The 25,956-nt window shown below is 38.5% G+C and overlaps 4 protein-coding genes across 4 annotated transcripts; 1 reads left to right on the forward strand and 3 right to left on the reverse strand.

Moving 5' to 3' along the window:
• Positions 1 to 1,623, reverse strand: LOC135672620 (B3 domain-containing protein Os02g0683500-like). The gene is made up of 2 exons (XM_065181120.1): positions 1,449 to 1,623; positions 1 to 1,296 (listed from the first exon to the last, which is right to left on the reverse strand). Exon 2 carries the CDS (start codon positions 1,294 to 1,296, stop codon positions 259 to 261), a length of 1,038 nt encoding a protein of 345 aa, XP_065037192.1. The 5' UTR covers positions 1,449 to 1,623; the 3' UTR covers positions 1 to 258.
• Positions 1,624 to 8,292: 6,669 nt separating this feature from the next.
• LOC103982769 (guanine nucleotide-binding protein-like NSN1) lies at positions 8,293 to 14,845 on the forward strand. The gene is made up of 10 exons (XM_009399783.3): positions 8,293 to 8,399; positions 8,773 to 8,814; positions 8,894 to 9,138; positions 10,417 to 10,549; positions 10,626 to 10,799; positions 11,022 to 11,245; positions 12,045 to 12,309; positions 12,945 to 13,124; positions 13,201 to 13,415; positions 14,186 to 14,845. Exons 2-10 carry the CDS (start codon positions 8,796 to 8,798, stop codon positions 14,531 to 14,533), a joined length of 1,803 nt encoding a protein of 600 aa, XP_009398058.2. The 5' UTR covers positions 8,293 to 8,399; positions 8,773 to 8,795; the 3' UTR covers positions 14,534 to 14,845.
• Positions 14,846 to 15,802: 957 nt separating this feature from the next.
• Positions 15,803 to 18,714, reverse strand: LOC103982768 (uncharacterized protein At4g13200, chloroplastic). The gene is made up of 3 exons (XM_009399782.3): positions 18,442 to 18,714; positions 17,216 to 17,370; positions 15,803 to 16,165 (listed from the first exon to the last, which is right to left on the reverse strand). The coding sequence occupies exons 1-3, from the start codon at positions 18,632 to 18,634 to the stop codon at positions 15,992 to 15,994; spliced, it is 522 nt and encodes a 173-aa protein (XP_009398057.2). The 5' UTR covers positions 18,635 to 18,714; the 3' UTR covers positions 15,803 to 15,991.
• A 1,165-nt stretch (positions 18,715 to 19,879) lies between these two features.
• LOC103982767 (eukaryotic translation initiation factor) lies at positions 19,880 to 25,792 on the reverse strand. The gene is made up of 5 exons (XM_009399781.3): positions 25,562 to 25,792; positions 24,176 to 24,344; positions 23,871 to 23,996; positions 20,364 to 20,429; positions 19,880 to 20,198 (listed from the first exon to the last, which is right to left on the reverse strand). Exons 1-5 carry the CDS (start codon positions 25,726 to 25,728, stop codon positions 20,148 to 20,150), a joined length of 579 nt encoding a protein of 192 aa, XP_009398056.2. The 5' UTR covers positions 25,729 to 25,792; the 3' UTR covers positions 19,880 to 20,147.
• Positions 25,793 to 25,956: the final 164 nt, after the last annotated feature.

Raw genomic sequence — 25,956 nt, forward strand, 5'->3', positions numbered from 1 at the left:
CAAAAACTTGCAGTAGGTGATGTGTAGTATTGCAATAGGTTTGAGCAAACTAAAGCAAATTCCTGCAGTTCCACAAACTGAAATCTTGCTTTAATGAACTCAATATTGCTAAAGAGAAGATTATGGAGACTAAAAAGAAAAAGGAAAAATGAATTTACTACGATACATCCCTCTAGTCTTCCATGACAGTTCAGTATGCATCTGTATTTGCTCAGGAGGGTGACGATGACGTCCTTTTCTTATACTGTACCTCCTCGATCACAAGCCAAGATCCAACGTTAAGTGCTGTTCCTTGCTCGTTGATGACGAAGCTGCCGAGGACTCCGTGCTCCCACGCGGGAACGGAGGGAAGGGATGCGGAGAGCACGTCCGCAACCGCCGCGCACTGGGAGATCGATCAGCAGGAGCTCCGGGATCGTCTTGCGTCTCGGGGCTGTCGAGGTTCACGCCGAACAGCCTGACGCGCTTGGCTTCAGCTTGGTTGTGGAGGAGTGGCTGCGAATTGAGGACTAACGGCGGGGCGCTGCCGCTGTCATGTTGCACCCCAACCTGCGGTGCTGCCCCTGCCACCGACGATCTGAAGAAATGAAACTGATCTGCGCTAGTGGTGCCGGAGATCATGGTGTCGTAACCGAAAGCAAGGCGGTGATGGTAGGACCCTGCTCCCGGAGGGAAGAAGAACCGGCCGCCCCATGGTCCTAATGGCGGCGTTAAGGATACTCCCGTGAGTGGTACCAGTGGCGGCAGCCTGGGTATGTCATGGTTCTCTAGCCGCGGCTTCCAGTCTATGTAGAGGTGGTCGCTCCCGGACTCGCCCACACCGCGGCCGAAGGAGACGATATCCCCGGCATCGAGCCTCTTCTCCTTGACAAAGCGGCTCCAGCCCTTGGTCATGACGTAGCTCTGGCTGCTGTTCCAGTAGGAGTAGCGGAAGCGCCACGACTTCCCCGTCCGGTCCTCGAAGCTCAATAGTAGCCCCTTCTCGTTCGCTGCCAGGTTCAGCGGGAAGTACTTCTCGGCGTGCTGCTTGGGGATCACAAGCCGGTTCAGCTTGCCGACGTCGCTCGGCGTGACCACCTTGTCGAACATGTGCTCCTTCTCCGTGAAGAAGTTGCTCTCTCTGCGGCCACCGCCGGTGCCGTTGCTTGCGCTATCGGATGGACCAACGTGCCACCTGAAGGCAGAAGATATCGGTGGCGTCGAGGAGGAGGAAGAAGATAAAGGACAAAGGGAAGGATGCTTGGATTCTTCCCCTATGATATAGAAACCATCTCTTCTTCCGGTCGTGAACTCCATCTGATACGCATCAGAAGATGAAACTGCAACTAGTAACTACACTAACCACTACATATTCATTCACCATGAAGAATTCATCTATTTCTTTTCTGTTCTTCATCTGATGTCTTTTATCAAGGAGAAAGAATCAAAGGGGTGGGAGAGATCGGTACCTTCAGCTTTGACTACAGAGAAGAGATACAGAGATTAGTCAGGTTCTCGTTGATTTCCATGGAAGGGTTGATGAGATATTGTCTGTGTTGGATTGGCTTCGTGAGCTGTTTGTTTCTGCCCCTACTGACTGCCTTAGAAGGTTCCCAGAAGAAGGCTGAGAGATAGGGTATTCCGGCTTCCCATAAACCAGAGAGAGAGAGAGAGAGAAGGGAAAGGCAAGAGAGTAAATGGTGGCTCTTTCAAGGGAGTAAGAGAAAGGGAAGGGTGGGGTGGGGGGGGGGGGGGGGAGGGGTCCATGAATTCTCTGGTTGAGCTCATGTGAGCTTGTCCTTCGCATCCTAGGGAAGTTTCAGACCTTTGGCTTTGTCCAAAGCCCCCCAAAAGTGCCAGTTGCTCTGCATATCCAGCAGCCCTTACCCTGATTTGTCAATATGTTCCAAAAATTACCCATACATGCATATTACCCTAATCAGAAGATCTATCTAACACATTCTCTCTTTTAATATCTTATTTTGATGTTACTTAGAAAAAAAATATTTTTAATAATGAAAAAGAAGAAATATGCATGTAGTTGACTAGATAACTCTATTATAATCACACTTGATACTATGACTGATTTATTATCTTAATATACTTGAGCCATTGTTTTAAGATACTCAAGTCTAAGTTAACTCAATTCTTCTCTCACATCCTGTGTGAGTTATTGATCTAATATCGGATGTAAGAATAAATTTGGGAAGCCATGTAGGTTAGACCAATAGTAAAGGAGAAAATATAAGAATGAGATGGTGAGGTCTGTACCCTTCTTCTGATCCCTGGCTCCCAACCCATGGGGAGAGAAAGATTCCTCAGAGGAAGAGAAAGAATCATTACTCCTTAAGTTGTGATGTAATCTGAACATGTGTTGTATGTGTCATCAAACCAAAACCAGTATTTAATAGTCCAATCCAATAAAAAGGGAAGCAAATCAGCACCCTTCCAAGTATGCTTTCTTCTCACATTCTTATTGTACAATGCAAACTGCTAAATATTATGGGGTTGCTGTCTCATTACTTAGACAAGGTCAGAAGAAAGCCTAGTGGAAATGGCAATTAAAGGATCACAAAGATGTATCATACATAAACAATCCTTTGTAATGAGAATTTCTTTTTATTATACATATAAGAAAACTCACAAAGATCACTGTCTATTCCACTCAACAAAGCCTTGAGTTAGAAGTTCTTCCTTAGAGTTATAACTCAGTAAAAAAGGTTTATGGTTGGAAGAATACTGAGAATTTGTAGCATCATATATGACTGACATGAATTTTATCCCCTTCAGTACATGGGCACTTGAACTTATTGTCTTGATGATATGCATGGGACAAAGTCCTGGTGTTACTTACCAAAAAAAAGTCCTGGTGTTGATTTGCTGCATGCTACTAATAGTACAAGAACTAAAATCCAAAGTGAGATCAGGTGGTAGCATGACAAATCCTGTGCTGTTTAGCTTTCTCTTATTTTAAGCCAGTGATCTGAATAGATCAGCTCATGTTTGGGATAAGCCAGTAAGCAATTTAATTGGTCTTTTCTTTTTATCACATGATGTTAGATGTGATATTTAGTTCAAACATCAGAATATTGCATCAGAATATACACATTTCAAAAGAATTGGAGAGAATTTAATGCTTCTTAAGTTTATCATTTAAGAATTAGAAACATTTTCTTCAGTTGCATCTGAAACAGTTCTTTGAGTTCAGTTGATGTGTTGCAAACATTTGTTGGAATTAGATGGAGTGCTCAGATAATGTTATAGACAACAGCAATAGCACTTCATTCCTTTGTCCTAAATGATTGGTTTTAACCATTCAACAGAGTTATGTGCCTCATGGTTTCCAGTCACTGCTGCCTGCTACTGTCACTCTATCAAGTTCAAGCCATCAGAAATTTTGCCATTGCTTATGTGATCAAGCTGCAGAGAAAATAATTCGACTGTTAGCTTACCAAATCTCAGTCAACACACTGCTTGCACATATAATTGCAAGCTCATCTTGATGACAACAACTGCTGCCGGAGAACATATGCCACAGAAACATGAAGCCAGAAGGCAGCCACATTAGTCCAGCAACCAGCAATTGTATTATTCTAAGTAATCTATGCTTTCCCCATGGCATTATGTTAGTTAGACAACCTAAGGTGAGATTAGGTTCATAGGCCACATCAAATCTTTGTCTTATTAGACAAATCCAGTTTAAAGTATGATTTCCGCAATAATAATGAGCTGCAAAACCGAGTCTGGTCTTGGATTATGGGACCAATCAAGGCAAGAAACAAAGAGGAAGAGTTAATTAGCAATGCAAATTACCTTATTAATGAACTCTTCTCTTATTTGTTCTATCACTTGAATGGACTTTGGATGAACCAATATGTGCACTAAGAACCAAAGATTCTTCTCTTGCTTGATCTTACCAACCATGTTATGCAATGCTGTCCTCATTAATTGTACTCATCTTTCTTTTCTTTACTCTTGTTATTGCATACTCTTTGTGGCATACAATTCTCATATATTTTCTGTGATTGGAACACAAAGTAAAGTTCCTCTCTTTCATCAATCAGTGTTCCAAATGCTAGCAAAATTGGCTAACAATTGGTCCCAAAATGCTGGCGTTCGATGAAGTAATAAAGCCATATTCAACTCTCCAAAAATCCAAAATTGGCCAACCAGTTGGTCCGCTGAATGCTGGTGTTCTATAAAGTAATAGAACTATCTTCAACTCTCCAAAAGTCCACCTTTCAGTATCACACAACAAAGAATAGTCACCACTCGAATGCATGCTTTCTCAGTTGGGTAGCCCCACCCATCAGGGTTATGGAGGTACATGAACATTGAGGTGCATGAGGGGACCCTAAAGGAAGCAGAGATGTCCCTCTCCACCTCCTATGCTAGAGAAAACTTGTGCTTGCAAGTGGCTCTTGAGAGAGATAAAGAAACAAGAGACTAGACATGAAAAGACTCCCAAGCTTCTCTGCCTGCCCTTGAAGATGGTGGGATGAAAGATTCCACACTGGATATGATCATCTGAAGAAGTCCAGTGGAAGGTCATGGAAGCTCGATAGGTGAAGTTTCAATGTCCCTGGAATTGGGAGTAGGCTCTTGCAACTCGGGAAGAAACAAAGGACAGCAAATGAAAAGATTCTCAATCTCCTTTGCTTGCTTGCCCATGAAGAGATAGTTGGGTGAAAGATTCCACATTCAATGATTGCAGAGGTACATGAAATGGTCAAGGAAACTTGATAGGGTGAAGGTTACGTTGAACCAAACTGATGCTAAATGTTTAGGTATATCATTCCACAACATTCAATGGAGAATAAATCATCTCTAGATGATGAAGATACAAAGAATTTGCTCATTAAGTAGTTGGATTGTCATGCAAAATTTCAGTTTATTGTTGGAACAAACACATCAAACATAGCAATATGGACATCTTAGAATGTATGAAAACATATGCACTAATCGTATTGTCTGTATGCACATTAACACCTTTTATCTATGCTGAAATATAACAGTACATCAATTGTATATTAATGCATGAGCAGTTGATGCATAAGAAAAAAAATAAGAAACATAATAAAAGATATTTTTTTTATAAAAGGTATAATTATATATATATATATATATATAGTATGGTTTATGCAATAGAATTGAAATAATATGAAGTGTTTTGTGACAATCATTTACAACAATCTGCACTAAAATGTTATGATCATTAATACCATCCCGAGGTTCCCAAAATATACAGGTTTTTTTATGAATGAAAAGATTGGCATAAGCTTTCAGCTTCCATGGATTGGAAAGTATGAAATATCTGTAGTTGCTTGACAGTTCAGAAGAGAGATGAAATCCATAATTTACTTTCCAAAAATCTGTAGACTTTCGTTACCTTATCACTACTATTGTTCACATCACTTTTGTCTGATGTACTGTCCAAAACATCTTTCGATGAACAGAAAGAAAGTCTCTTGTGCTTTTCTGCATTGAATTGCAGTCCATGTCAATGAAAATTGACTGCCACATACAATTTTCAGAACCACTTTTCATAACATTACTTTGGCCATTGAGTTAATTTTGGTGCACACATTAACATCATAACTCAACACTGATAGCAGACTATTAAAAAGACCATGAAAAGAGACCCCAGGTGTGTCTTTTCTGTGTGATTTCAGGCCTTAGTAAAAGCTTAACTCAAGCAAACAAAATTGAGCAAGAAATGAAGTTAAGCTGACACCGGTGCATATACATTAACAGGCCATCAGTGGACTAGGCTGTGTATGCATGAGGAAGCTTTCTGATACAGTTGAACACAGGACAGTGTTGCAGAGATCCCAAGAAAAGAAATGGTTGAAAGATCCAACGCCGGCCATCATCCTGTTTACGTCTTTATGTGCAGCTACTTGGACAGAGAGCCGAGGAAGGCATGCATGAAAACTTGCAAAGTGAAGAGCAACAGGATTCTTGAAGAAGAGATCAGACTTTTGTCGCAACCCAAGTAGAATAGAAAGCTCATGCAGCATCATAGCCCTCCCCAAAAGCAGCTCTTCCCTGTCGTTAAATGTCATCAAACTTCCTCCCCCAAAGCTCTCTCAAAGGTCTTTCCTGAGCTACTGCACTGACTACCGTGGGCAGTGCTCATATATAGAACAGTGGGAATATGTTCAGACTCTTAAAGCAGCAAATTGGAAGCCACTGGTAACGATAGCGACGAGTCCTGAGCCATATGCAGCTTGGGAATGTGAATACATGTACTATACCTAGAGAGAGATGAGTTATCCACATCAATGCAAAGCATTATGTTCGTATCCACCACGAGGGTGGTGCCACTTGGAACCACCCCAGCCTCTCCCATGGAGGGAGCCCGGCCGGGCCACCAATTCATTATGATCATGTGAAGTGTGGGGTGTTATTACTAGCTCAGCTATCACAGCACAAGCATGAAGCAGCTTTAAGAAAGGCTGTCTCACGGGGGACCTCTCTCTAAATATCACACTTGCACTCTGCTCCTCATCAGCCTCCTTCCTTGTATCGAGCATATCAATGGAATAGCAACAGTATCGTGAGATATTATGCGCATTAAATGCAACAGAAAAATGGCCTTCGCTACATCTGTTTGGTTGCTTTCACCGTGTAGTGTGTCCCTCCTTTCTTCCTCCGCTCTCCTCCTGCATTCTGACATTGGCCTTCATGCCGACAAGAAGGTCTAAAACCCTTGTAAGCTTCCTTTATCTTTAAGAAGCAACCTTCTCGGCCTTTGACTTGTAAGGTGTGCATATATACAGCTCCATCTGTGTGAATTTGCTGCACTTCTTCGCTTGCTGCAATGTGTACATCCATCATTCGAGCCGCATGCACAAGACAAATGAAGTGCTAAATAGATTCCTGTTCACTGGGAAGAAAAGAGATATGAAATTAAACTCCGAGGAGCTTCCAACTCATATCTTTTCCCTGCTGCCCTGATCAAAACCGTTGGGGCTTCCATTGTTGGGTCGCTTTCTGTCTGTCTTTCTTCATAGGACAGGACAATGAGTGAGAGAGAGAGAGAGAGCTGAGGCTGCTTCTGCTGTTGCTACAGTCTGCCGATTTAGAGGTTACAAACATCTCATGTATTCCCATACAGCAGCTGCCTGCTGCTGTCTGCTGCTTCTGTGTGGATTAGACACCAAAAGAATGACTGCATCGCTGCTGCTGCTAACGCACTTCGGCTATTAAATGGCAGCCTGCCTTTAGGCTTTTCTGCTAGTGTCTTCTAGGCTGCGCAAGATCTTCTCTTTGCTGTAGCTATCTATGCTTCAACACTTGCGAGTTATTGAAGGCCCAAAGACGGATATGAACTCCATCGACCTGCAGCTACAACTGTGCACATCCTCCTAAGCTTTGGGATCACTGATCATCCGATCAAAACATTTGTCATGGTCATACCCTTCTCTCCAACTGGCTTCCAAGTCTAACATTGGCAGTATGGCCAGTCCCGTTGAGCTTTAGAGAACAGTGCCCATTAGTGTAAGCCCGCAACAAATGAAGAGTCTTGAAAAGCTCAGCCACTCCGGTCCGACTTTGTTGTGTTGAAGTCGTATGTGTTGCCAAATTCCTTGTCACATACAGTGTTTTCTCAAGCTAAAGACCAGCCAACAAATTTGAGTATCTATGAAGAAAAATACATGCACTGCTTTGGTACCAAATCGAGGTATGAATGATAAGAAAGTGAAGTCTGGTGCTCTACAAATTCAAATAGCATAGAGAGAGTTAAAAGAGGAGCAAAAGAGAAGAATCTGATCCTGATAGGAAAATGGGTTTATCAAACTATAAAGAGATTGAAAAATGATCGAGAAAGAAGACTTTATGGTAGGAAAATTGGCTAAAAGCAATCACTATGGAGAAAAAGGGCAATCAAGACCACATGCTCTTAAAGAAAACATTAATCTAAATCTTATTATTATTATTATTATTATTATTATTATTATTATTATTATTATTTGCTACAACCCTCATTAGTAAGCCTAACTTTTTACATCTAAATATAATAAATTTGTTCATAATAAATGTGGCGTTGAAAATAAAATTCATATTGTATTAATATGTTTGTAATTAAGTTCGATTCAAATGTCTTCGATTACATATCGAGCCCAACTCGATCATTTACTAGGGTTCAAAATCAATAAGAAATTGGGGATGTCAATTCGATCGAATTAGGACTCGACCGTCAATTCGAGCTCGAACCAAAATAACGGGTTCCGACGCGACAATTCTGGTTCGGAGGCGCCGTAACTTAAGTCGTGCCGAGAAGCGCTGCGCCTCTATTAAACCCTAACCCTGGCAACACCTCGGTTCTCTTTCCGTCGGACGCCTTGTGAGGTGGAGGCAGCCTGGGGTTCGGTCGCTTCTCCTTCTAGTTTCCTCTTCGCCGCACACGAATCAAGGTGCGTTTCGTTCCTTTTCCTTGGCGATCGACCCTTTCCCTGTCTATTTTACTTTTGTTTCCCGTATGATGTAGATCTTGCTAGTTCATCTTAGATGGGAACTATACATTAAATCCCGTATCTTTGGTTCATCCGTGACCAGTAGGTGATCGATGATTCCTGAATTTTCTAGCGCACCACTTCGTTGTGAGATATAAGTCATAATTCGATGTGCTCCTTTTTCTGCATTTACTTCATGCATCTGCCCGTTTGTCCTTAATATATATGTGTGGTTAATTTGGCATTGCGTAGTGGAAATTATTTATATGACAAAATTAGTTGAGCGACCAGCAAAAGTAAGCAATCGATTGATTTAGTTTCCTCTATCTTACAGGCTAAGTTTTTCGAGCAGCAAACATGGTGAAGAAGAGTAAAAGTAAGTGCAGTTCTTGACACCTATCAACTATGATGCATTATGTTGGATTTTCTCCATTGATATTGGTTTCTTTTTGTAGAGAGCAAGAGTAAGAGGGTATCTCTTAAGAAGAAGTACAAGATAATAAGGAAGGTGAAGGAACACCACAGGAAGAAGGCGAAGGAAGCAAAAAAACTCGGATTAAACAAGAAAAAGAAGGTGGAGAAGGATCCTGGGATTCCAAATGACTGGCCTTTCAAGGAACAAGAGCTAAAGTCACTCGAGGCTCGTAGGGCACGTGCACTGGAGGAGTTGGAGCAGAAAAAGGCTGCTAGAAAAGAAAGGGTAATCTTGTCTTAACTCTTAGATTCTTGCTGTGGTATTAAGAATGGGTTGTTTTATTGCGTCTATTGCATTTCTTTCAACACTTCTGTTCTTGGGACTGTAGGCTAGAATCTTTATAATTCTGAATTTTATAGGCTGATAATATAGATTCAAACGAATTGATTAGTTTGACACTGTTTTGGCTGAGTGTGCAAGTATTTTCCTCAGGGGTTTAATTCGGAGGCCATGCAATATAAAAACCATTAACAAAAAGGTAACTAGACAGGCCATTTTGAACAAGCAATATGCCACTGTGAAGGGATTTGGTTATTCTGTATGAAACTATGTGTCACCTTATTCACAAATAAGAAAGACTCAAAACTGCCAAAGGAAATAAGAAACACATTGAGGCTCAAATGATCTCAAAGGTTCTGACTTGCACAAGTGAAAAACACATACTATTCTATTTAGGCGCTTTCAATATTTTAACACGTGAACATGGTGAAATTGTGACATAGGTATTACATATATCACATATTTATTTGTATCCGAGCACATGGGAACGTGTGTGCACATGGATGCTCAAAATAAATATGATTTATATGAGCCTTTTGGTGCTTACTTCTTATCCATTGCTTGACTAGCATTTTGGTATAAGTGGTGGAAGCAGTAGATGTATTCAATTAAAGATAAATATTAATAAATTTTTTTAAAAAGCTACCTTGGCTCACAAAAAATAAACAAGTGACTGAAGAGGTCCATTCATAGAATATTCAGAAACAAAATGTATATTGTTGAAATGCCAAGTACTTTGTCATTTAATTGGGACTCTTATGGGTAAGATTCTTTATTTAGCAAAGGTCATCCACGTAAATTGGTATGTGAAAACTTCATGTACAGGTGGACCTGCAAACAGTACATGAAACTTGTTATTTTTTCTTGAACATAGAGGCATCGAGATGAGTATTTTCTTACTAAGAAGCAATTATTTTATGGAACATAGAATAATTTCTTCTGTGACCTAGGAAGTGAAACATGCTACATTTCAATATTTGAGCATGCCTGCATATGTTTGATATATGTGTTGTACCTTAACATCTTATAAATATGGTATCTGCTTGTTATAGTAACTATCTTGACATCTTATGAATTGGAACTGACCACCCTTTCTACATTTTTTGGCCGGTAAATAGTTGATTTACTTACATACAACTCATATTGAATTGCATTTATTCCAACGTTTATGCCTCTTTGGATTCTCATTTACTAGCTGAATGTATTGAGTTGTGTGCCTGATAGGCTAAGAAGAGGAAAATGGGTTTAGCTGAGGATTCTGATATGGCAGATCTGGCTTCACTAGCTTCTGCAAAAGAGCATGATTTTGCAAATAGGATTACCACTGATGAATTTTCAGCTGTTGCTAAGAGCCATGGTAAACTGCCTACTTTTTAACGATACATATGTGGCGACCATTCAGATGGAAATGTCTGATTGCCAAATTTCTCCAGATCATTCTGAAAGAGCTTTCTACAAGGAATTGAAGAAAGTTGTAGAAGCATCGGATATAATATTGGAGGTTCTTGATGCACGTGATCCCCTTGGTACTCGTTCCGTTGACTTGGAAAATATGGTGTTAAAGTCAGATCCAAATAAGCGTATTGTCTTGCTTTTGAACAAGATAGGTATTTTCTGTTTGCTTTCTCGTTTTATGTTCTTATTTTAATGTTCTTTGTTGAGGTGAAACTGATCTGAGGTTAATACTTGCTTCTTGTGATATAAGCAGAAGAGAATTCTTCCAACTTATCGTTGATCATAATAAAACTATGAAAACTCATCAATTTTCGTTCCCTTTAGTTTCAATTTATCTTTTTTCTTGTTTTTCTTCCTCTTGTTGCATGCCATAGACCTTGTTCCTCGAGAGGCAGTGGAGAAATGGCTCACATATCTTAGAGAAGAGTTACCTGCTGTAGCTTTTAAATGTAGCACACAAGAACAAAGATCAAATTTGGGGTGGAAATCATCAAAATTATCAAAGGTTGCAAAGCCAAGCAATGTTTTGCAAACAAGTGATTGCCTTGGAGCTGATACTCTCTTAAAACTGTTGAAGAATTATTCCAGAAGCCACGAGGTTAGAGAATTAGATTTTTGTATTTCTTAAGTTTCTTCATTACTTGCTCAAGAATCATGGTGTAACAAGTTTATTTTGAACCAAACAAATGAAATTGGCTGCATTTCTTGCAGCTTTAAGAAGAAAATGAATCTGTTGACTGAGTTTTTCTATATTTTGGATTTTGCTATGCCGGCTAACCATGTAATACCGAGTTTTCCTAGGAGAATCCTATTTACATGTTTAAATTAGAACTTTTTTGTTGATTTAATCAGCAAGGCACTAAGTGGCAATGTAGTTAATTCCATTCGTGACATGCATCTGTCCATGACAACTCGTACCAAACTTCATTTGTGATTGATGCCATACTTGTTTGTTATGTTAGAGTTATCAACAACTGATGATTTGTAGGCCCATGATCACATCTTAGAAGGTGTCTTAAAACTCGTAAATAAATGATGATATATCCAACCCTCTTATCTCTTGTACAAGGATCTCTGGCAGTTGCTATGAGAGTCCTGTTTTTTGTTGTTTTCTTTGGAGTTGGTTGATTGAGGCCTGACCTTTAAACTGGATAGCATTTGCATATTTTATTTCATTTCCAATTTTATTCAATATATTCATCAAGTTATGCAAAATAAAGTATGGTCAGGTTGAACTTTTTTATAGAGATCAATTTAGTTTCTTTTGAAGTGCATCGCGGATGCATCATTATCGAGAAACATTATCATATTCATTCAGGTTCTTTAGGTAGAACAAAAATTGTTACTTGTTTATAATTCTAAGTTTCTAACTACATCTATATTTTATTTTTGGGCAGCTTAAGTTATCAATTACTGTGGGTATTGTGGGGCTTCCTAATGTTGGTAAGAGCAGTTTGATAAATAGCTTGAAGAGATCACATGCTGTTAATGTTGGTGCCACTCCGGGGCTAACCAGGTCAATGCAAGAAATTCAGTTAGATAAAAATGTGAAGCTGCTAGATTGCCCTGGTGTTGTAATGCTCAAGTCTGGTGAGGATGATGCATCTATAGTCCTTCGCAACTGTAAAAGGATTGAAAAATTAGATGACCCAGTCAGTCCAGGTAATTATGCCAAAGGTTTATATTTTAGATTGCAGTTGATTGATGCAATTCTCACCAGAAGATCTGTTGGTTTTTGCATGACTAGTTTTTTATGGAGATTGGAAAAAAGATAAAATGTATCTTATTTTGGAGTATGTATATAACATATACATTGAACTTTTCTGTAAAAGTTACAACGGAACAAAACTTTTACCTTTTATAATATACTTGGACCTTTTGTTTATGATCATCTAACCATTATCTTGTTCTATTTGAGAACTTTTGCCTGAAATTGTCAGGAAACAAAGGAAAATTAGGATGGTACAGTGACATTTATTTTTTGTTTGACGAAGCATGTACCATGATTTTAACTATCGGTCCAAGCAAGGACTGGTATCGGACCATATGGTCTGGTGCTGGTTGGTGTATAGTTTTTTAATATTTTCAGCTGATCCTGGGTGGTACAAGTTGGTATACTGCCCAATATACCCATACTGTACCAGTCTGGTGGATTATTGAAATCTGTATTTATCAGAGATTTAAAACGTTGTCATATACTTTAATCTATTACTGCAGCTTCCTTTTTTTCATGAGTTATTAGTTTCTTGTTCTTATCGTTATTAATTTTAAGCTCCCTTGGCTGTGAAATTTTGTAGTAAATGAGATTTTCAAGCTTTGTCCAGCCGAAAAATTGATGTCTCTGTACAAGTTGCCAAGCTTTAATTCAGTTGATGACTTCCTTCAGAAGGTAGCAACTATTAGGGGTAAACTGAAAAAGGGTGGAATAGTGGACATTGAAGCTGCTGCAAGGATTGTGCTGCATGACTGGAATGAGGGTATTCTTTTCATGTTTTCTGTTAGTTGAACATTAGTTGTAATTCCTATGGGATTAATGTTCTGTAACGCTTTTAGGTAAAATACCATACTACACGTTGCCTCCTACCAGAGACCATGAGGACAATTTAGATTCAACAGTTGTTCCACAATTTGGGAAAGAATTTGATGTTGATGAAGTTTACAAGACTGAATCTTCACTTATTGGTTCTTTAAAATCAGTTGAAGATTTTCATCATATTGAAGTTCCTCCTCATTCCCCAGTTAACTTTGATGCACAGATGTTAGAGGAGGTAAATTAATTATCTAATATTGTTTACTATAGATTACATCCTAATATTTCTTTCCTTTTGTTGTCTCTTTCCAGTGCTGTTGCTTTCATGTTAGTTTGACTTGATAATTTTAGCTACATTATATGCTGCACTACACTAAATTATATGGCAAGGATACTTTTGTATCATGAGCATTTGTTAGAAATTATGCTTTACAAGCGAGTGAGCGAAGTTGAAGGAAAGAGGTAGTTATTATTTCTCCAAGTCTGCCTAAACCTAATGTAGAATTCCAGAATATTAGTTCAAGTTAGATGGTCGGTTCTGCTCTTTTAGGTGATGGATCTCTTTATTAGCATGCTTTGGATAGAACAGGCAACTTCCAATATGTTGGTTTGTCTTTATATCATATTTTTATTAGCAAACAAAAAATATAGACCTCCTTCTCTCTTTGGCATAAGATCTATGATTACAAATAACAATAAGGCATCCATAGATAAAATTGGGACCTACTTTTGCTATTGTCCATCACTTCTTAGTACAACTTAAAGTTGATGACTTTTATCAATTTTTTCCAACTTATCTTTCTAAAGGTGACAAAGTTGGGTTTTTTACACTTGCACACTTTTGTATATTGCAAAGTACTCTTACTGTATAGTTGATCAGCAAACTTTTTAATTACATTATTAATGTTCCTGGGGCTTCTGTAACTTTGCTTTAAAGTTTCATTTTATTGCTTAATTATGGCGACAAGGTTATTTGGAAGTATCTTATTACCTCGAGATTCATTTCAGGATGGCAAAAAACAGAATGCAGTCACCACAGATGAGGATCAACCCATGGCTTACGATGGGAAAGACACTGTAGAAATGAAAACCAACTCCGGCAGCAGTCAAAATGACAAGTTATATGCCGCCGAAGGCATACTTGACCCACGCAAACGGAGAGCGGAGAAAAAGAGGAGAAAGGCCCACAAATTGAACAAAACAAATGAAATGGATGCTGATTATGATTTCACAGTGGATTATCACATGAAAGATCTGCCTCCGGATATGATGACAGCAGGCGAGGATGAAAGCAATGGGGAGGATGGCAAGATCAACAAAGAGGTTCCCATGAGTGGAGTTGAGTTTGATGCATGAACCTCCCACTAGTGGAGTTGAGTTTGATACATGAAGTTGTATGGTTGCTGACCGGCCTCTACCGCTGCGAGTGCTTCACTCTCTCGCCAAGTTTTTGTGAGGTTGAAATCGTGCTGACACAACCTTTTAGTTTATACTCCCTCCCGCGACCATTTGATCTGATCTGTTATCCATGAATACTTCAATTGGTGTTTATTTGTCAGCCATGACTCCACCTGTGGGATTTTGTCAGTAGTTACTTGAAGCGAGCCTCATTATTCGGTATGCATATGATATCTGTATCAGATTTTTCTTTATAAAACATGTTGTCTACATTATTTCTTGAGATAATAGTTCAGTAAATATTGTTTTCTCAAGTATAAACAAAAGATTGATTATAAATTATTTTATGTAGTTAATTATGTTCAGTATTTCGATCTTAATATTTTAAAATGTTATATTGATATTTTTATAATTATGAAAATAAAACATGTATGTTTATTTATCTTCATGACGTTGTTTTATTAACGAAAATTCGAAGACAAAGGATAAAAAGGTAAATTTAATATTTTGGTGGAGGTGTCGTTCGCATCGATGTCGATATAGTTGTTCATCGATGTCGATATAGCTGTTGTCCTTTGCCTCTGGCCAAAGCCCCTATGGTTGCTTTCGTCTTGTCCACGTTCGAACATGGTACTTTCTCTCATGGCGAAAGCTCCTATGGTTGTTTTCGTCTTGTCCACCTCCTTTTCCTCTCGTGCTTCCTGAGAGCTCTAGCTAGTCTTGTCCACCTCCTCTTCCTCTTGTGCTTCCTGAGAGCGACATCGTTCACCACAATCAAAATGTTAAATTTACTTTTTTATCATTTGTTTTTATATTTTCGTTAATAAAACTAAGGATAAATAAATTTATTTATAATACCCTTCATTTTGTACTGAAAAATTAGTAATCAACACGCCTGTAAAATCTTGAGTTCAAATCTTGAGCATCATTTAAACATTAGGCCAAACTAATCATCTAGCTTCAATCAAATTGTGGCATACGAATGCCAATTCGTTATTAAAATCGTTGATCTATATGTCGGACACAGTTTCTTTTGACAGCGTCTTTGGAAAGGGAATTTTTGTGTGGATTTGCAAGCAAACCCTTCAAATTCTTCTACTATGCAAATCCTCCAGCAGGTAACATGTCGACGTTTCTCAAAGATCTTCCTTTGCAAAATCAAATAGATCCTCGCCTTGTAAGAGGAACACTGGTTTCTGCTCTAACCCACAGACATCACAGGAGGCCTGACAGCAACTTTCTCGTAATTAAGATTAATTTGCTGAAGACTGTATGCCCTTACATAAATCTGCAGAGATGCTTCCATAACCATACTACTGAGAAGTATACTTCCAAGCTACTTGGCACTTGTGCAAAGAACCCGTCTTACAATGCTCATTTATTATTTATCGCTGGAAAGAGCAATCAAAGATCAAGTTAATCCTTCAACATCTCCTGTAGAGGATCTTCTGTTTTAGGATCAGGATTTGGTGAAGCAGTAGTCGAGTTATCCAAAGGTGCATTCGAAGGCTTTGAGAGGACACCTGTTTCTGTCATGACCTCCAGTGCAGCTCTCTCCTTGGCTTTCTTGGCTCTCACAATTACTTCTTCCTGCATCAATCATTCTTATCAAATATCATGTTGATGATACAGATTAAGTGTCGCAGCAAACAAATATCATGTTGATGATACAGATTAAGTGTCGCAGCAAATTTGGGTGGGAGCTTGAAATTATGAGTATATTTTTCTAAGAAATAAATGACAGCATTATCAGGAATTCAAAGTTTTGTAAGATCAACAGAGCACTAAGAACAAGCACACATGTTTGAGTAAATATGGTAATCAGGGAAGGACAGCCTCCAAGGATGACCATTTTTTCTCTTCCATTAGAACCACACAACACTCGGACACTTAAATAGCTGCCCGAGGGGAGGAGAAAAGGATTAAAAAAGACGATTTTGCCAAAATTTCTTTTGCAGCTGTGAATTATCAGAGAATGTTCTCTGTCAGAAATCTTGATTTTTTGTTGTGTTAATTAGCATATGTTTGTAATACTATTGCTCTTAGACCATGGTTTGTTTCAGTAGAACAATCCATACTGGCAAGACATCAAAGTAACTCGGTGCTCTGTGAAGCATGTGAAGTTTTCAAACTCAATCATTAGAAATATTACACAAGTTGCTCACTCAAACAAGGAATCATATGTGGCCCAAAATACCCTATAGAAGCACAAGCTTTTGTATTCCACGTGGGATGATGAACTTGATGAGATTATACCAGACGGGAAATTGCAGAAAATCCATCATACAACTGTGGTATAGTACATGTAGACCATTTAGGCAATACTAAAAAATCTAAAAGGAGAAGTAAGCATATAAGACCTTTTAAAACTCCAAAAAGGTTCATGTTCCTTGTATGATTTTGTGAAGCTGAACTTGGGATGACCCCGTAATCCAAATGATGTTGATCATTATTTCTTGGATATGGTGACAACTTTTTTAAACACAAAAATATATATCTTGGTATCTGTATTTTGAAATTTCCTAACAATTTCATCATTCACAAAATCATATCAAGACAAGCATTCATGGAGGCATAATAGAGTCAAAGCAGCAGCAAAATTCTATCAAAAAGCCTAAAAGTAAAAATTCATGAACTGACCTGAAAATCTTGGACTTGTTTTTGTTGCTCAGCTTGCCATTGACCGACCACACTAAGGATTTCTCCGACGGTAGATTCTATTCTTTCATTTAATGCTTCTGCAAAAGCTTTGCCCAAGAAAAATGCATCCAGGACAATTCTGCTATCATTTTTATCTATGAGACAGAAAAAGCTTGTTATCAGATGAAACATTGTGATAGAGCCGTACCATTTACTAACACTGAGATAATACACATGAGAATTACAACTTTATAATATTTTTGACTTCCAATGCATAATTACCGCCAATAGGACATAAAATGACACAATAGGAAGGCAATAACATATCCAGCTATGCAGATCTTCTACGGTTAGCAAGCAAATGCTTTGCTTTCTTTTTCATATTTATGAAACCTATTGTTATAATAAAAGTCCTGTCCTATGTACTTTTGCCTCAGACAAGCTTTAGTTATCATAATTGTGATTCCTTCTGATGTTATCTCTTGAAAGTAGGTTGCACAACAAAATCAGACAATCCAAATGTTAGAGATCTCAAAATTTCTTTACAAACTACCAACATCACTTTTTCCTCTTTGCAAATTCAACAACTAGATGAAACTGAAGATGCTTCATAACTCTTACCTGTCAACTAAGAAATGAAACCATTCAGTTTGTGCTAGATTTACACTTCTGGAAATTAATTGTCAAATAAATAGTATTTCGAACAAACAATCTTACACACTGAGGGCTGATCCAAATGGAGAGTTTGAATCGTACATATCACTTAGCATCATTTGATCTTGATGTTTGTCACTGCCACAATCCAAAAGTTTTAGCTTTCTCCCTCAAGGGCAAAAGATTCTCCCCTGTCCTTTTCAAGTAACATTGAGAAATTGCTCTGCTACCATGTTGGAAAAATAACTCATAGTTACTTGAAGAATTATGGGAAGATGGATTTCTCATAGTTACTTATTAAAAGTTTAATTTCTATTCTATCAAGTTGATGTCACAAAATTAAGTTTTAGCCATTAAAGATACCATCCGTGACCATTGACGTCCACAAGTGAGATGTTCAGCATGAGAAGGTTCTGGGATTTGATACACCGCATCAGTACAGTGTATTGCTGCTAAGACATCCATTCAGTTCTTCTCCAAAATCCCAATCCCTCAAAAAAGCCCATATCGAAATAAAATTTCTAACCAAACCTGTCGTAGGACGAACCAAGTGGGAGGTTCCGATGGTTCACCTGATCCAGGATAAGGTGTCCTGTTGTTGTTGCTGCTGCTGCTGCACCGTACTGCTCTCCTTGGATTAGATATGTAGAGGGTTTCGCGATTCCACACCCGAAGGCTCTCCCTGAGAGGTCTTGGAGACGGCGAGGAGAGGCGGATGGACGGGCGCATGCAGCTGGAGGTGAGAGAAGCCGAAGCGGCTGCCATCTCTCTCCCTCTCTCTCTCTCTCTCTACACCGCCCGCGAGAACCCAAGAGGGGATGCGTCTCCGGAAAAGAGTAATAATGTTTATGTGCCCATATTTGTCCTACCATGTCGGTTTCGTGAGGTTTTACTGGAAGAGCCTTATGGGACCCACGTCTAGCTGCACTCGGGTACAGACGGTGTCTAAAATGCGGAAAAGGCATTTCCGTGCTTAAAGCGGTTGCGGCCCACGCCAAGCCCATTTCATTTGGCCCATATTTAAAAAGGTTTTTGGTAAAGGCCAAATTACATATAACCTCCGAAGTAACTTTTAATTTACATATTTATTCCTATAAATTTACCCTACAAAGCTCAAATTCAACCGTGCGTATATATATATACACTGTATTTAGTCACCACCATTTGGCTAGTAGAATAATAATATTATAAGTCAAGTTCACTTAACACAACCCTCAAGAATGTTAGGAAAGTGCATTTCAATATTCAAGGACTTATTTTTTGGATAAATTAATGATATTTATGGTTAACTATAGTTACTTGATTTTATTGGGTTGTTAACAAATATTGGCACATACGAAATATCTAAATATTTCGATATATATAATCTAAATAAGTCATTTACTGTTGGATTTTAGCAAATGATGCTCCTCATAGTTAATTTTTAATTAGAAATATTTTTTCATTAATTTGATAAAAAAAATGGGATCGAAATCAAACTTCGATCCGTCATACTGATTCATCAATAATTTGATTTTGAAGATTATAGACAGTTTTATTTAAAGGAAATCCCAGTTTTAGTTCAAGGAAATCCTTCTTTATTCAGTTAATCAATTCGAACCAAATCAAATCAATTTTAAATTTAACAACATCAATATGATTGGGTTAACTATCATAAGCACTTAATCATTTCAAACTGGTTAATCTAAGTGGTCACAGTAATTAGACAGTGGTTCTACATGAAGACCATAATTCGGAGTGAGCAAAACAAGCCACTAAACTTGCTTCTATTTACTTATCATAACATGCCACGTAATTAACTAACATCAATGCTAACATGTGTTTGTAAGCACGAACTCAGATTAAGAAGGCCTCGTACCTTTGTTCAAAATGCTGCTGAACTCCCTGCATTCCACCACTGGGCATCTAACTCACCTTGAATCTCTTAATTAAGATTTCAAGCATCTGCACAGTTTGGAAGGTGAAGCTCATGGATGCATATCCTATTCCTAACTCTGAAATCCCTCGACAAAAACAAACAGAAACGCACATTGGACTTTGAGATTGAACCATGGCAATAGAACATAGGACATTAAACCATCCAGTCTTTATGGATAAGATAATATAGCACACTATAAATACTTCCTGATAGCAATTTATTTAACATCTCAGACAATGTGGTCTTTTCTTGGCACCGAGAAAGATCTTTAGATTGACAAAGTTGCTCAGGAACTAGCATAAGGTTGGTGTTGGCACAGACTACACGCTCGATCAACGAGTCAAATGGAATGGTCAGATACTATATCGAGTATCGACCACCTCTGCTTGATTTTTCTCTTCTGGAATCATCCTGCAATAAACAAGAACATAATGCATGAAGAGACAGGATATGAAGTATGAACAGCATCAATCGAGAAAAAGAACAATAAATCAATTTTGATGTTGCATAGCCATCTAATGTGATTATGTATAACAATATTATGATGCATGGTTTTGAGTTCCATGGATGACATACATGGAAGCTGTATACAATTTTATCATTGAAGTCCATGATTTCCTTCCATTTCCTCCCAATGCTCATCTGCACAATAAATTTGAAGAGTAATTTTATAAGCAAAAATGCAGCTCCATAACAAAACCAAAGCTGAAAAAGCTTGCCTACTAAGAGAAAAAAAAAAGGAGAAATGATTGCTGTTTTTCCCTTGCCCAACAACATTCAAGAACAGTTTTTGAATCATATTCTTCATCTTTCCTTTTTCCTAAACTAAAATTCAAAAGTCTTTCAGCTTCCTAACCAGATCATAAAATCCAAGCCAACAAAACCTAAGTTAATTAGCACAAGCATCTGTATTTCCTGAGTCAATCGTGAGGCACACCAGTCATCAAACTGGTTCCCTAGTTAGGAATACAAAACATCCCCAAGTTTCTGTTTAATTTCCTTGCATTGTACCAAATAGCCTTAGTCACCTGGCAGCTGCCTAAAATGAGCGCTCGATATATACACAATGAATGGCATCTAGGTAACTCATGTAGTGCCTACCAGTTTGCAAAACATTGATGGTCCTTTAACTTTATTAGTGAGAGGGGTATTATTTGGTTTATAAACAGAACTAATACTGGTAACTTTCTATTTAAAAGCACCAAGCATGTTGGAGTGCACAAGACCCATAAAGTTAATGCCCTACCTAGTAAGCATGCATTTAAGGAAACTAGCAAGCATGTAATAGGCTAATACTGTTCTTAAAGGTGATGAAGCCCAGATAACTAAACTTATCAAAAGTAGTTCTAGGGACCCACATGATATCACACATGGGATGGATGAGATGGCCTGAGCAAGAAGTCGAGGTGACATGTAGACTCTCGAGGTGTTGCTAGTTCATGATGGCTCTATTAGAGGAAATTCGGGGTTGTCCCGATGTGTGACTTGTATATTGAAAGAAGTTCAGGGTTATCACAAGGGGTGCTTTGGTCTTATCCAAAAACACTTAGCGTCACTCCGCGGTGGTCCTTAGATGCGCCTGAGCCCTTGCATAAGTGATCGACATCAAGGGGATTTCCCGACCCGACCCCTTTGATGCTCAAGGTAATAAAGTAGGTAGAGGGGGTTTAGTAGATCTCAGAAGAATTGGAATTGAGATAGAGTCTGCTTGTCCCTATTTGGTTTGGGGGCTTGGGTTTTATATCTGAGCGATCGGTGGCGTGAGGCTAACAATGGGTTAGGATGTCCTTCACCCTATCAGGGGATCATTAATAATGGTAGCTGACGAGTGCATTCTCTGAAGGATGGCATCATAGTAGGAAGCTCGTGATGATATGTTTTATCAGTGCTTTTGGCCTCCCTAGAATAGATAGGGGATGACTCTTGTGTCGTTCATCCGAAAGATAGGGCTGAGGAACTTGCACCATGTTGCTAGCTGCAATGGGTGCACACAGACCTTCCCTTAGTTGCAGTTGAGGTGGCATGGGATGAGTCTGCAACACTATTATTTTTCCTATCAAAAACGATACATGATATTTACCTAAGCAATTGGATGAAGCCTGACTACATATTTTATCAGCTCAACACGATCGTCAGATCTTATATTATGAGGATCACCATGTGGTGCCACGAAAGTCAACTCGACCATACACGTCGATTGGCTGTCCTTATTAAATCAGTATCTCATGCCCACGCTATCCGATGATTCAATGTGCAACTTTATAATTCAATGATGCATAACCATTCCTTGAGTTAATTATCATCTCACTCGATTACCCAACATATTATAAAAAAGTTTCATATTACTATCGTTCATAGAATTAAATGTTGGACCTACGTTGAATCCGAGTGCCATACATGTCGGATAACTATAAAAATGATTTATTAGTCTCAAAATAAAAGTTTTGGATTCAAATCTTTATATATAATGTTTATAATATCAAGTGATATATATTAATATATAAAGTTTTGGGACAATATATAAAAGTTTTGGATGAACTAAATGCTACACTTCGGACCCCTCTTGCAAGAACCTGGAAGCACGCCTTAGAAAAGAATAAATAATATGGAGTACATCGTTAACTAATCCTCATCCAACACATAAGCATCGCATGATGTTTAGGGTGAAAGGAGAAAAACGAAGATCACTCTCCACCCATCATCTACCTACATGGGCAATGATACAAGATAGATGATTATTAGTTTTCTCATTTGTCGCCCACATAGATAAGAGACTAATAAGAGATTGTTGGAGGTAGCTAAATATTGTCTCCTCCACATAATATTTTATGAAATATTTTATCAATTTATGATCAAGTATAAAAACTCGTCTTTAATACAATAAAGGGATGTTACATTTTTTTAACCACTCACATTCATCCTTATTTATATATTTCAATTTATTAACTTGGGTATCAGAGGGATCGGGTTAGGAAACGTCTTCCAACCTCCATCTTCGTGAACGTGGCACTTCAAATATACATCCAACAGTCAAATTCGGACCATATCAATCTCATAAACTATCGAAATCGGTATTTGAAACCTTAGATTCGGGTTTTGCCCAAATAAAGTTGGGTGTGAGTTAGCTCTTAGCTACACATTTGGATGCACGTCAGATAAGGGTGGGGGGTGACCTTCGGGCTTAGGGAGGGAAAGGTAGTTGGGTTGGATGTTATTCTCACGCCTTGGGGAAAGGTAGCTCTCTTAATTTAGCCCTTTATTTTGCTCTCCCCAATCCAACCACCCCGCCTTCGGTGCCTGTCGCCTCACCCAAACCTAAACCCATGTTGTAATCCCCATAATACCCCCGTTTTTCCCTTTTTTGTAAAACTTCTATAGAAACCACGTAAGTTGTTGAACCACAAAACGAGGGAAACAAATTGGGCCAGTGACCTGGTCCAGCCAAAAGGTCATGTTTAATGTTCTTTTTGGCTTAGATATGGTCTCGAATAAGATAAAAGTCATCTGACATTTTGATCTGTCTGGAATGCCTATTGATCATGGGAACATCTTTCTTTTTTTTCTTTTTGTCTCTTCTAATCAAAATATTCAACATATTTCTTTAAAAACGAAAGAAAAAGGGAAGTTTGTGTCTAGACTCCAATTACGAAACACATGAAACAGGAAATATAAATTGCTTTTTTTCCCTTTTCCTACAATTGAAAAAAAAAATTGTTTACTTGTCATATAAAATATTATCCAGTGAAAATCCTTTTGTCAATCATTTTGATAAAGAGAACCTGAACTGAAACCAAAACCTACCAATCAAAAGGTACGACAATAACATAAAAGTTGCGGTATACATGCATCCTCCTTTTTGTTACATGTGTTATCATATGAGGTTATCCATCACAAAAAACATCTGAAGTATTTGGACCCATAGCCCTCTATAGCCTGTGACTTAAAATGCAACACCATGATTCCTTCAAGAAACAAAAATCTAGATCACATATATACTCTTTCATGTCTTGCATAAATTGTAAATCCATGATATGATTTTTCTTAATTGAATCCATTTAAAGCCGATCAAGCAAGCAGAAGAACCTGAACAGCTTCATTGCTAGCTGCCTTAGTCCACAACGCAAGCTTGTCCTGCCTTGGGCGCACACTAACAACAACACCACAGATTTCCTCAGCATCATCAAATTGTTCTCCAATCAAAGCCATCAACTGCAAAATGAAGTTATTTTTGTGTCAAAAAATTGGTTCATATAGATATAAGCATAATTTAAAACTGTAGACTGCAAAAACTACACAACTAATACAGGATTTAATATGAATAGTTCATTATACACATAAACTGCATAAAGAAAGCAAAATGTGGTAAATAGAAATATAACAGGCCTCACCGTTTCTAGCCACATGGTGTCAAGAGTCGACTTCCTGTTACATGTAACAGACCACTTGCCTCCATTTGCACATTCAGGATCTTCCCACTTGGGTTCTATTCCAGCTTTGAAGCAGTGAAAGTCAGCATTTGCAGGCAATTTACTGGGACGAAATATCTGATCATGCAAGCTACAAAACCAAGAGACAAGCATATGTTATCCAAAACACTGAAACACCTAAAACATAGAATCTTGAAAGAGGGTGAGCAAATAACTAAACTAGAGAAGACCTTTGCCAAATATAAGACAATAAAAGAACAAGAAAATGCTGGCATCAGTGAACCGATCACTTTTTCAAGGCATTATGAGTCAAGCTATAGAAGGATATGATTATTAAGATATGTCTTTCCACCCTTAAGAAGCTTTATAGACCAGTCATTTAATCGCTAAACAGTATTTTTTGGGCAGTTTTTCAAATACCAGTAAAAGGTCAAAAACCACAAAAAGAATCCTCAAAGAAACACAATTATAGCTTCACCTTGAGGTCACTAAAGGAAGAAATCAAGACAGACCAAGATAAATGATACTGAACTAGAACCACAATGACTGTACACTTTACTGTACTTCTTATCAAGAACTAATTAAGTGCATTCTCCTTTCGAATAGCAAAAACTAGCTATTTACTATTTATCATGACAAATGATATCCTGGCATATCAGTCATGCATATCAATGTACATCATATCGTTGCATTCTATAGACTTAGTAGAAAAAAAAAACCTCCTTTGGGACCACAATGATAAGCAATTGACCTTCAGTAAATGCAAAATATGAAGTTAAACTCCAAAGGGTGGAGAAATTGAAGTATTTGGAATCACTTAGCAACTGAAATATAAATCTCAAAAAAAGTAAAGACAGAATTGGCTAAAGCTTAAAAGTAGCAACACCTCTATCCTTGTTGCCTAATGTAACAATCAACACTTCTTTAAGCAAATTCAATGAACCATACAACACGGAAACTCACAGATCTTGGCATTAATTGAATTTCATACAACCATCCGATTATTCACCCTATCTCACATGAAAACTAGAATCATTTGCATAAACCAGATCATGCACCAATCAACAGAATCATACACCTTAACCAATCGAGCAAGAAGATTCTGGGTATGAAAACGGCGTTGCTTCTGCAGATCCTATTAATCAAGATAAATATATTTAGATCAGCATTCAAAAGCGGAAGAACCAAAACCTAAACCCCAATTAGCACATAAACCAACGCCAGACTTCCTCTCCTCCGTGCGAATTGATTATAAGGAAAGGAAGAAACGTTATCGGACCTGCAGATCCACAAAAACCAAAACAAATCGAATATACACAGATCGTAGCGGGAAAACCGGTGCCGTACCACCAGAACTCCTCGACGGTGTCGAAGGTGTAGGCCTTGCGGAGGGAGGTGCCCCAGGCGGCGCCCTGCTTCGGCTTCGTCTGGTTGTCGAACCAGAACGTCCACTTCCTCTCCAGCCGGTGAGGCGCCCCTCCCTCGTCACCACCGCTAGCTTCCGTTTCCGCCATGGTTTCCCCTCCGACGATTCTCCCCCCTCGCGTTCACCTGGAAACAGCGGCCGAGAGGGGGCGCATCGGTCGTCTGCGAGCCGTATAAAAATAGATCTCAAGTAAAATAACGGTGTTACAATATCAATATAACGATTTCGAATAAAAACACATATCATATCAAAAAACGGAGTTCATAACATTTATAACAGTTTCAAGTGCATCTTTTGGGTCAAAATATTCAATTAT

Source organism: Musa acuminata, chromosome BXJ1-4 (assembly GCF_036884655.1).
Source record: "Musa acuminata AAA Group cultivar baxijiao chromosome BXJ1-4, Cavendish_Baxijiao_AAA, whole genome shotgun sequence".
Classification (NCBI taxonomy): domain Eukaryota; kingdom Viridiplantae; phylum Streptophyta; class Magnoliopsida; order Zingiberales; family Musaceae; genus Musa; species Musa acuminata.

Bases quoted from the DNA above. Each gene is read 5' to 3' on its own strand.
- LOC135672620 (XM_065181120.1), bottom strand. From the start codon at position 1,296: ATGGAGTTCACGACCGGAAGAAGAGATGGTTTCTATATCATAGGGGAA.
- LOC103982769 (XM_009399783.3), top strand. The intron at 10,550-10,625 runs GTAAACTGCCTA...AAATTTCTCCAG, and splicing joins AGCTGTTGCTAAGAGCCATG to ATCATTCTGAAAGAGCTTTC. The intron at 11,246-12,044 runs GTTAGAGAATTA...ATTTTTGGGCAG, and splicing joins ATTATTCCAGAAGCCACGAG to CTTAAGTTATCAATTACTGT.
- LOC103982768 (XM_009399782.3), bottom strand. From the start codon at position 18,634: ATGGCAGCCGCTTCGGCTTCTCTCACCTCCAGCTGCATGCGCCCGTCC. The intron at 17,371-18,441 runs GTGAACCATCGG...TCTGTCTCATAG, and splicing joins GACACCTTATCCTGGATCAG to ATAAAAATGATAGCAGAATT. The intron at 16,166-17,215 runs GTCAGTTCATGA...TGATTGATGCAG, and splicing joins AACAAGTCCAAGATTTTCAG to GAAGAAGTAATTGTGAGAGC.
- LOC103982767 (XM_009399781.3), bottom strand. From the start codon at position 25,728: ATGGCGGAAACGGAAGCTAGCGGTGGTGACGAGGGAGGGGCGCCTCAC. The intron at 23,997-24,175 runs GTGAGGCCTGTT...TTCATTTTGCAG, and splicing joins ACACCATGTGGCTAGAAACG to TTGATGGCTTTGATTGGAGA. The intron at 20,199-20,363 runs GTATGTCATCCA...TGTTTATTGCAG, and splicing joins AAATTGTATACAGCTTCCAT to GATGATTCCAGAAGAGAAAA.